General features: G+C 38.3%; 1 protein-coding gene across 1 annotated transcript in view; it reads left to right on the forward strand.

Annotated features, from left to right (window-relative positions):
* slc34a1a (solute carrier family 34 member 1a) overlaps positions 1-11,796 on the forward strand; it is a 29,234-nt gene extending 17,438 nt beyond the window's left edge. The window contains exons 9-13 of the mRNA XM_036575599.1: positions 1,543-1,624; positions 3,327-3,494; positions 4,757-4,873; positions 7,670-7,794; positions 10,885-11,796. Of these exons, the coding sequence (XP_036431492.1) occupies positions 1,543-1,624; positions 3,327-3,494; positions 4,757-4,873; positions 7,670-7,794; positions 10,885-11,484 (1,092 nt within the window). The 3' untranslated portion in view covers positions 11,485-11,796. The remainder of the gene's footprint in view (positions 1-1,542; positions 1,625-3,326; positions 3,495-4,756; positions 4,874-7,669; positions 7,795-10,884) is intronic.
* Positions 11,797-12,118: the final 322 nt, after the last annotated feature.

The raw sequence follows: 12,118 nt of genomic DNA on the forward strand, positions 1-12,118 counted from the left end.
CTAGCTTGTATTTCCACATTCTGTCCTCTTTATGAGCTCCAGCTACCTTATAGGTCCACTATAGATGTACAGTTACAGACTGTATGTAGCCTGTTGTCATGAGCAACTTGTTACCAATTGGTCAGTTCTGTGACACTGTGACAGTGACACTGACATAATAAAGGTAGTGGTGTTGGTACAAGTACATCAGGCACAACAGAAACTGACCACTGGTGAAGGGCTAGAGGATGGACAAACTGTATATCAACAGAGGGGCTACACTCTCTAACTGTACTCCAGAAAGGTGGAGGTACAGGGTTGGGATTTATAGCAAAGTTGTAGGTGACAGTATTATAACATCTTCAATGAATGAGATTATCTTTCCCATTTCTAATCTTTTAATGAGCATTTTAAAGCTCCCAAGTATCTTAGTCAATAAATGCACACTGAATTTGTTTCCTAAACTAGTGCTCTTCTACAAACGTGATTAGCGGTCCAGAGGTGGATGGGGGGGGGGTCAAGAAGCAGTCAAGAAGTATTTCAGTTTCACTAACCTCAACCATTTCCTAGTTAGTGCTGGTTATTGTACCTGTTTTTCTTTTTTAAAGATAGACCACAGGTCTTGCTGTAGTGTTCTGTATGACACGTAGGGTTGCAAAAATCTCCAACACAAAGTTTGCATACAAAGCGTCTACCGGGATCTTGAGCTTTATTCAGTTCTCCTGTGACTGCATTTTCAAACTAGCCCGATTTGGTGGGAAATTCACAAACCTGGCAACTGACATTGGGTACGTTTGCTGTACCAAACACTCCACAGCATAACCAATGATTTTACATAACCACCTCTTCTGTAGGTGTGTGTGCACTGGCCTGGACGTATTTTACATGGAGAACTTCAATAGTGTGAAAATCTCACATATGGATGGTGTTAAAATATCAATAGTAAAGAACTTACATGACATCACATTAATTCAAAAGAGGTGGAAAGTGCAGGGTGATTATTTTACATAATATTAACGGGGGGGGGTGCTGTCCTCTCTCAGCCCCCCTCAAATCGAGCCCTGTGGACTATGATGAACAGTGCTATACCATAACACAGTAGGTTCTGATGTTAGACCTCACGTTCACAGGTTGATAGCTACAATGCAACAATGGAGGCTTAGATGGAGAAATGGCTGTGTCTGACTTTGGGAGAAAAATTGGTTTAAAGTATTTCAAGAAGTGTTAGCAGGTGGAAGTAATGCATGCACACAGGTTAACTTCCCCCATAGAAATTCCCACAGAGGTAATTGTGTCCTACAGACTTCATTTTTTCTCCAAAAGGAACTCTTGGAACTCTGTATGAAGTTTAATTTAACTGGTTACTTTTCCGGAGGAGATAATAATGCATTTTTTTTCAAATAACTATTTGATGAACTTCAGAAGTTTATTTGAGATTTTTCTTGAGGTAAATGCATATTGAAATGACAGTCATAATAACATTATTAATAACAGTAATAATGTTTTACATTTATGTTCTCTCTCTCTCTTTCTCTCTCTCTCTCACTAACTGTCTTTCTGCAGCCATCGGCAAATGATTCTCTGAATTGCTCCTCTGTGTTTGATTGCAAGACGGCTCTCACCTCACAAGGCACTGCAGAGAGATGTATGTGCAGTCTCTATGAGCTGAATGAGTATTGTATGCAGTAACTGTATTTTAAGAATCCAATTAGTGTACATTTACATTGTAATGGCTTTCATTCAGTCATTGCCTTCAGCTCATTTTTTAATTATGTTCATCGTTTTTATTACATGTATTTTAGAACAGGCTATCAATGAGTAGGTACTGCACCTAAACATTTACAGTGCAAAGGCAGCCTTGAATGTTTTTGAGACTAACATGAGGTATTTAGCATTAACCCCTTATAATACCAGACCTATTACATCCCAAGCCATAGTATTCAATAACTACATGGAAAATAATGTAATAAACAATATAAAAAAAAAAAGTCTGGACCTGCCAGCAGGTCTTGGCTGTGTAAGAGGTTACCTTTTTTCAAAATCTAGTCCTGACAAATATGTGTTTGCTAAGAGATGCTATTTACTTTAATGGTGTTTCTGCAGTATTTTGACTGTTGGCTGAACAACATCTCCAATTTGCTTTATTAATCTTCATGTTGGTGTCCTGCATGTTGTTAGTTTAAGACCTGCAGTCTTATGGAAAGACCAGCCTTGGTCAAATGACATGTTTTGTTACTTTTTAAGTGAGAACAATTTGGCATGTTTTACAGAGAACACATTTCTGCAAATATTATTACACAATTGCTGTTTATTTACTGAATTTAATATAGTGAAAAATGTGCCCAAACTTTTTCCCAACTCTTTTTCCAATTTGTAAACTTGGCAAATAAACAGAAACTGGGCTGTAAAATCAGCAGGAGCGGTTTAGTAAAACTAAATGCCAAGGACTATAGAGAACATGGCAGGATCATTAAAAATGGCTGCAAACAAGCAAACAAACAAAATTTTTCAGTTTTTTCAAATCAAGGAAAATACAGGTGAAAATACAGAAGATTTGTATTTGCCCTGTAATATAACAGCCAGTGAAAATGTAAAGAAACTGTCATTTGCTTAAATCTCGTTATGTTTGCTTTTCCACGTTACTTACAAAGCTCATATATAAAACTGTATTTCCCCAACATCGTTGAAAATTAAACAGGGTTATATATTATTTCATTCTTAGAGTTTACAAATGACAGTTAGTCCATCAAACACATTTCTATTTATGACAAAAGTTTTTGAATAAGTGCTATTTCTGCAGGTTTATTGGATAAATCACATGGCACCATTGTTGCCAGTGAACTAATATTACAGCAAATAATAATGAATAATATTAAAGAAAAAAATCAAATCCTATAATTTTACAATATGTTCATGTGTATACAGTCAGTAACAATTAGTGAATAGCACTTTGCTAAAAAACTAAAATGGCTGAAAATTCACAGTGATAAATTTGAAATAACCGCTCACCGCTATTAAAAGAGGCACGGCTTTCACACAAGTCACGGTGCTTTATTAACCAGCTGTTATTGGCCACAGCTATGCTGTACATAGTCTCAGCTTTTCTCTAACAGTTTGCTCACTACTCAGCTCACAGACTCTCATTTCTTCCTACTCTCACACATAACCCCCAGCAGACAAGCCGCACCTTCACAATAAGAGTCCTTATCAGAATAAACCAAAGAATAAATGCTGAAGACGTATTGATGATGTTCATCATATACATATTGTTGTTTGTTGAGATTGCTATTTTAGTGTGATAAATGTCCAGCATGGATGGAAAGTAACGCAGTACTCTATTCTCCCAGGCTATCATCTATTTGTGAACACAAACCTGTCGGACTTGACTGTGGGTTTGATTCTGCTGGCTGTCTCTCTGCTGGTGCTGTGCTCCTGTCTCATCCTCATCGTCAAAGTCCTCAACTCGGTCCTTAAAGGACAAGTGGCCAAAGTTATTCAAGTCATTATCAACACAGGTACGAGTCTGTGGAGTCTCTATGGAGAAACCAGTGAATGATTGTGTTTCAGGAGAATGACACTATTATGCACTTATTACTTACTAAATATTAAGTATTATTTATGTTTTTTTTGCTGAACATTTTATTTACATTACATAATTAGTGTAACTTACATTACATAAGTGTAATTGCATAATTGCTTAATTGAGCACTAGAACACTATTATTGTCTGTGATTTGGTCACAGGCACGAGCTGTGATACCACCACCTCGAGTGTTTCACTGCTTTTGCAAAATGTGTTCTCAATTTCTCAAGAAAATAAGTGTTGAAAAATAATACATTTTCTCTTTTGTGAAAGACACAGAACAAACTACAACCAAATACATTTCAAAAGTCATTAAATTTTGCGAATCATGGTGATTTGGAAATGCACATCACCTATGTGTTAGTCATTAAAAGACTGTCTAAAAAGTGCAAAGCAGTCATTACTAAGCAACCAGTGATTAGACTGTGCTGTCAAAACTTACTGTTGTATAACTACATTGTTATGTAAATACATTGTTATGTAATTAATTACATTCAGATTCGATTTACACTCTTTTATCAACATGTTTGCATCTGCGTTTCTAGTTTTCTAGTTTTTTCCCCATGTTTTTTTTTATGTCAATTTTTTTTGTCAAAATGAAAACAAGACTCTGCCTAAAACAATAAGGCTTCATTAAATTCAAATTGTTGCAGAATTTTCTTCAACCACAAAAATGGTATGGATAAAACTGTCAAATCTGTGCTTCAAACAGAATTTTAGTGAACTATGAGTGAAGAATAATAATATAGAATAATAATTTAAAATGACACCACACTCGTATTTTTGACTGTATTGCCTTTGACTAAGGGTTAAACACTGTTGTTGGGCATTATCTGATCTGGAATGATGCAGACATGTGGACATTTGCACATTACACAAACTATCTATCTGTCTATCTAACTATCTATCTATCTATCTATATAAAACTATTCTTTATGTATCATCGCTGTCACAACAAAAACTCTCCAAATTGGTAACATTACACAAGAAGGAAAAAACATTCATTTTTAATGTAACTACTTTTTATTCCTAATACTTTTGGACCAGTTTTATTTGTCTATGCATCATGAAATGTTGACACAGTGTAAACGGCAGCTGGAATTTTCATTTTAATATATAACAAAAAGGAAACACAAGATTTTGTCCTATCAGACACTATCACTGCTCCTCATGTGTGTGCTTTTCCTCTGTGCAGACTTCCCTTATCCTTTCAGCTGGCTCTCGGGATATGTGGCTATGTTCGTCGGAGCAGGAATGACTTTCTTAGTTCAGAGCAGCTCAGTTTTCACCTCTGCGATGACACCTCTCATTGGTGAGTTCACTAAAAGTCTGATCTCTCTCAGTGCTGAGTGTAATATGGATGGCTTTCATCTATAGGCGGCCCTTCATATCATCATATACTGTCACTGCCCACTTTAGAAACCCCTACATTGTTGGTGTGCACTTAGAGACTGCAGCTCATCTGCTGATGCTCCGTTTGTGTTAGTCATCCTCTAGGTCTTCATCAATGGTCGGTATCTGACCACAGAGCTGATTTTGGCTGGATGTTTTTTGGGTGGTATATCGCTCTCAACCTAGCAACCTGAGTGGCCATTCAAAGTAGGTCTTTCTAATAAAGTGGCCAGTAAGTGGCAGTACAAGGTAGGTGTTTCCAATAAAGTGGCCAATGAGTGGAAGTACAAAGTAGGTGTTTCTAATAAAGTGGCCACTGAGTGGAAGTACAAGGTAGGTGTTTCCAATAAAGTGGCCAATGAGTGGAAGTACAAAGTAGGTGTTTCTAATAAAGTGGCCACTGAGTGGAAGTACAAAGTAGGTGTTTCTAATAGAGTGGCCAGTGAGTGGACATTCAAAGTAGGTGTTTCTAATAAAATGGCCAGTAAGTGGAAGTGAGGGTAGGCATTTCTAATAAAGTGGCCAGTGAGAGGAAGTAAAAAGTAGGTGTTTCTAATAAAGTGGCCAGTAAGTGGGTGTACAAAGTAGGTGTTTTACTAAAGTAGCCCATTGGTAAAAGCACAAACCAAGTGTTTCTTTAATAAAGTGGATGCGGTGAATGTGCATAGTTTGGCATATTAGTTTATGAGGATATATTGTTCAATGCACTGCACAGTATCAGATAAAAAGACTCTGAACTTACCAGTGTTCACTGGTCCACAGAATCCTTTTCAGAGCTACAGGAACACTGGCTTTAATTAAAACAAGCAGAGGAACTAGCCTTGGGTACATAACAACATTGCTCCTTATGAAAGTCAGGACACTCTTTGTTGGTGTTTCTGGTTCTAAGAGCATGAACAGAATAAAGAGTAAGGGATATAACTGTCATATGCAGGCCATTAGTCAGGATATAATTATTGTGTAGAGCACATCTTGAGTTAAAATGAAAAAATAGCTTCAGAATGTTTAGTGTGTCCCAAGTCCAAAGATCAGAAATGAGCTGGAATGTCAGCCAAAGCAAACAGTAAAGAGTGAATATTTGATGATGAAAGTGTTTGGAAAGCTTGAATTAATGAACTCATTCCATCAACTAGTGGAGTTAAACTTTAAGCACTGGTGTTTCCCGAGGATAGCGAGCAAAGTTCAAGGAACAGTGATGGAGAAGGCCTCAAATGCTGGCATGCTAATGGATGTTAAATATTGACTTAGTTAAGATCTGTGTAGCAAGACAGAGCACCCCAAATGATGTCTCACTCTATTATTATGCCATTCAATTATTACATTACTCGCTGCCTTGACTTGCTGACTGCTGTGTAATGATGCCTCTGATTAACTTTGAAGACGGTGAGATTGGCCACCACATCTTCCAGCTCACGGTTACCGCCGTGATCATTATTTATTAAATCTGAACAAACTGTTATTGCACTCTGAGATTTTAATTGTTAACGAGACGATCTGCTCTGCCAGAAAGACTTGAACCCATGGACCTCTATTTCATGTAGAATCATTAAGGGAACAAGGGAACCACAAGACTGGCACTGAGCCAGGCAGAATTATGCTAAGTGCTAAAATGAATATGCCTTTTTCATGTATATATACATATATATATATATATATATATATATATATATATATATATATATATATGAAAAAGGCATAGTAGTTGAAACATATTAATGATAAGACTGAATCTAAATTTATTCAAATAGCACTGTGATCATTATTTATTAAATATGAACAAACTATGCCTGTGTTCATTAAGTGAACTACAAGACTGGCACTGAGTGCTAAAATTAATTTATAAATGCACAGATTTATTTACATGTACAACAGATGCAAATATGATTGAAGCAGAACGATGAGTGAATCTGGATTAATTAAAGTTCTTCTTCAAGGTCTCCAGTGCTTTCTGTCAGTTGAACTTGAAAATGCAGAAAAAACAAAATAATGACCAAAGTTAATCAACATCGTACTTTTTTGACATTTTAAGTGAGCCAACTAAAGCATCCACCAAGAATCATTACACTACTATGTAAAACTCTCACTAAAGCGTTAGATTAATATTATTGATGCATTAGTAAACCATTTTTGCTTAAACTCAGATTTACTTAAAGCTGCACTATGTAAGATATATATTTATATTTATATTTAGCATTACTGAGTCAGGAGAAAAAACACACTAATATGGTTTGCTTGTTCTGCTGAGAGTCACCCTGTAAAGGCTGAAATAGTACTTTAAAGGCCAAAGATGTCATATGGGATTTCAAGGTTTTTCGGATCACCTTATATGTTTTAGATATTAATGTCACAAACACACAGACCATAATAGATCATTCTCTTACAGCGTTGGAAGACAAGAATAGACTTTATACACACTTGCAATCATCTTATTTATCCGCTCAGGGAAGGTGTCCGGCATTACAGAATGTTTTTATGCACCTTGTGTTCAATTACGCATTTCCATGAGTAAGGATGTTTTAGGTATTTGGAGACCTCTCTGGTAGAAATGTGTAACTACATGCAAAATGTGTTGGAAAGCAATATTTTGTAATGTCAGCTGGTCTTGAATCTGAGGATTGAGGTCTTGTTTCAAGAATATTCAAAGAGAACTCAGCCTATAAGCCTACATCATTTCCTTTTTACCTGTCACTGATTATAACTCCTCTGGCTGATGCAGGGCTTGGAGTGATCACTCTGGAGAGGGCGTACCCTTTGACTTTGGGCTCCAACATCGGCACAACCACCACGGCCATCTTAGCTGCTCTGGCCAGCCCAGGAGACAAACTGCCTGCTGCCTGTCAGGTAAGAGCAGACTGGAGTGGAGTTTGGGGCAGGAGGGACTTAGGGTTTGGGGAATTCTGCACACTTTGGCCTTATTTCTCAGACACAACTTTAACTTGGATTCAATTACAGTCACTGTGGGTATTTTTGCTCCAGGACAAGACTTGATTCATGTCCAGCAGGATGAGTCATTTAAAGGCACTCCAGAACAGCCAGCATCATCAGTGGTTTATTTCTGAAGTGCCCCACCAATGACTAAAAAAGGAGTAATATCACTGTAAGATTTTGTACAAAATATCTACAGATCTACAGACTTTGTTGGTCTCATTAAAGTAATGCACAATAAAGTAATATATTGGAAATGTACAGTACTGTGGAAAAATCAACATTTTCCATTAATTTAAATTCCAGTCAAAGTAGCTATTAACTAGATTTTTTTTAATTTTTCAGCATCAGGAAAAACATATATTTAACAGAAAATTATATAAAATATAATATATTTTGTCAGTATTCAATGTGTCCACTTATTTCCTTTATTACAGAGTCCATTCTTTTCAGGGGACTCGCTTTCAGTTTTTCTAAGAAGTTTGCAGGGATATTTTTCCACATCTCCGAAGTTCAGTCTTAGAAGTTGGTTGAGGTTTTTGCTTCTCATGATTGAAGGAGACCCAAACACATTCAGTCAAGGCTGTACCAACTTTTTGAGCATTTAGCACAGATGTTTCAAGTGTACCACAAAGTAAAAACAGCTGACACATAGCTGACTATGGAGAACTGACTACAACTTCTGTGAGCATTTGGACTTAAGAAAATATTTGAATGTGCACATGCTACTGTCATTTTGCATTGGACAGACCTGATTCAATGATGTTTAAGTCTGGACTCATTTTCTCAGTAACAGCTACACACCCTTTCAGACCCATAGTGTAAAGTTGTCTTCTCACTGTTTAAGGATGGACAGAAACTCCTGTGGTTGTTTTCAGATCTGAAGCAGTTTAATTTTCTCCTCTCTCTCAAAGATGAAAGCTTTAAGGGCTGTTTATCTGACGATGACAGCTTTAGTGGACTGCCAGATCTTGCACAGTTTTAGGAGTCCCATTTTCTCTGTATCTGTTAATAATATTTCAGTTAATCATCTTTTAATTCATATTGTCTTTTCACTTATTTTCCTTTGACTTTCCTCTTCCTTATACATATCTGCAAGAAATGAAGGAACTTGTGAACTTCACACTTGGATGTTTTCACTGAAAATTACATAAATGAAAGGTCTGAATGAAATGAAATGGTCTCTGACTTTTGCCAGTACTGTATTACAGTATGCTTATATTTTGGCATATACTGATAACATACAACAATGTCATTTTCATAGAGGAGCCTATAGCCTACTGTCCCCTCCATGCATTTCCCACGTTTCTCTTCTACTGGTTCAGTCTGAATATGATGTTAAAACATGCTGAGATCTTGATTATTATCTGAAAACAGTGCTGGGCAGAAGAGGAGGTCCAATAGATACAGCGAATAACTGCTTCATCAAACATTAATTTACCCCTCTGCCAAAGTCTCTAGTGGAATTCTCTTCACAGAAGTGTTGAAGAATGAATTATAAAGTCTTCCTAAACCCAAGTGGTAATTCTGAGGTCAAACCGATTATACAAGACCTTTATGTATTATAATTTATGGCTACAGAGAGAGCAGGGGCAGAGTCCCAGCTTTAACAGGGCAGGAAATGGAGGATTAACTGCACAGAGAAAGGAGGAGAGGAGAGACAGGGTGGAGAGATGAAATGAGAGGTGAGGAGAGAGAGGGCGGGATGAAAGACACAGAAAGGGAGGCAAATTGAGAGGGAAAGGTGAAGGGAGACAGGCTGAGAGAGGGGAGGAAACAGAGGGAAAGGAAGAGAAGGAAAGAGGAAGATGGAGAGAACGAGAGAGAGAAGAAGAGAAGGAACGAGAAAGATGGAGAGAGAGTGAGAGGGGTGAAAGAGAGAAAGAGAGAAATAGAAGGAGAGAAGGTGGGAGGGAAAGAGAAGGAAAGTGAGAGAGAGGGATAAAAAGAAAAAGGGTGAGACAGGGATTAAAAGAGGCAAAGTGAGTGAGAAGGGAAGAAAAAGAGAAAGAGAGAGAGACAAAGACAATGAGAGAGAGAGAGAGAAAGGTGAAGTGAGAGTCATAGAAGGAGAGAGAGAGACAAAAGAAAGTGAGAGACAGATTGAGAGAGAAGAAAGAAAGTGAGAGTAAGAGAGAGAGTAAAAGAAAGAGAAAGAAAATAAGAGTCAGATAGAGAGAAACAAAGAGAGAGAATATGAAACAATGAGACAATGAAAATGAGGGAGACAGAAAGAGAAAGAGAAAGAGAGAGACAAAGAAAGAAAGTCAGAGATAGATAAAGAAAGAGAGGGAGAGACAGAGAGAGAGAGAAAGAGGGAGTCAGATAAAGAGAGAGAGAGAGAGAGAGAGAGAGAGAGAGAGAGGTGGAAAAGACCTTAAATATGGTGAGAGAAGCATGGTTATTTGTGACCATGACACAGAGAACTGGAGGATAATATGTATACTTATTATCTCTGAAGCATATTTACTGTGAGTAGAGATAGAGATAGAGAGAGAGAGAGAGAGAGAGAGAGAGAGAAGTAAGAGAGAGAGTAAGAGTGAAGCTAGAGAGAGAGAGACAAGAGAGCCAGAGGGAGAAAGAGAGATGTTGAGAGGAGATAGAGGGTAATATAGAGCAAGAACGAGAGAGAAGAGGCAAGTAAAGCGTGGAGAGAAAGAGAGAGGGAGAGAGAAAAGGAGGGTGGAGAGAGAAGAAGAAGCACAGAGGGAGATAGAACGTGGGAAGAGAGAGAGAGAGAGAGAGAGAGAGAAGGAGAGAACACTAAATGAGTCAGCAAGTTCTTTTCTCTTTCCTGTCTTTCGAGACGGCGCGCTGGAAATTGCACTTTTGTATCCAGAGAGCTAAAATTACGACGGCTTATCAAAAATGCAGGACGAAATAACATTATCATGTCTCTCTCATTTTTCAGAGACCAAAAAAAACAAAACAATGAAATGAAAAAAAGAGCACCCAGTAGACGCTGCAGAGATGTTTACTTATTCATTTCCTCACTCTTGCCCTCAGATTGCACTGTGCCACTTCTTCTTCAATGCGTTTGGGATCTTGCTGTGGTATCCCCTGCCCTTCAGCCGATTGCCCATCCGCATGGCAGCTGCGCTGGGTGAGCGCACGGCTAAGTACCGCTGGTTCGCCGTGCTCTACCTGTTGCTGTGCTTTCTGCTGCTGCCCTCGCTCGTCTTCGGCCTCTCTCTGGCCGGCTGGCAGGCCATGGTGGGTGTGGGGGCACCTTTCGCCGGAGTCGCGGCCTTTATAGTCCTGGTAAACCTGCTGCAGTCTCATAGCCCCGCCCATCTGCCCAAAAAACTGCGCAGCTGGGAGTTCCTGCCACCCTGGATGCATTCCCTCAAACCCCTGGACAAGCTCATCACCAATACAACAGCCATGTGCTGCAGCTCTGCCCGGTCCACCACAGTGGCCACTGTTGACCCAGAAGCCCCTGGTAGCCCTGATACCACCAATGTAAAGTCAGCGTCAGTGATATTCCAGGGGAAAGTTCAACTAGCATTCGACAACCCTGTACTGTCCTATCAGGACGAGTCGCCTCCACAGCCACGGGTCTTCAAGCTGAAGGGGCTAGAACGCTGCAATAGCACGCCCTTGTAGAACTGAACTGACCACTCTTTTTGCTTCTCAGGGTCCACAGTAATTGACCCTTGACATATTTTAGACTTTCTGAATTGGACCTTAATTTTAAAGGGCCCATATTTTGCTTTTTTATATTTTATTTTTCCTAATATTTATGTGGTTTTATGTGTCTAAATCAGTCATGATCAATTGTTACATGACTATTAAACTGTTGTTATTACTGTGCCTTTTAGATTGGTATATGTAAATGATCTCTGTTCTGATTGGCTGCCCTGTATTGTGCCTCATTGAAAAAGCACTCAGAGCTGAAATCTTCCTTACAACGTGAATGGGAGGAGCTAAACTGCTCAGTATGCAACGTTATCTCCATATATGGACCACATAGACTGAGGAGGTTAAATGTTAAACTTTATGAATGTTTACATATTACAGCAAACTCCTTCTCCTAAAATAAGTCAGAAAAATTAGGCTTTTCGTTATATGAGTCCTTTTAAACTACATTAGCACCATCTTGTGTACATTTTCAATGGGATACTTTGTTAATAGTTACATTTCAGACTTTATTTACATTTGTACACTTTTTTTGGTTTAACTTTTCTAATGTATGTAATTTTGCTATGTGAAACTAACGTGATTACTGAGCTTAGACTTT

The sequence above is a fragment of the Colossoma macropomum genome, unplaced genomic scaffold (genome assembly GCF_904425465.1).
Source record: "Colossoma macropomum unplaced genomic scaffold, Colossoma_macropomum, whole genome shotgun sequence".
Classification (NCBI taxonomy): Eukaryota; Metazoa; Chordata; class Actinopteri; order Characiformes; family Serrasalmidae; genus Colossoma; species Colossoma macropomum.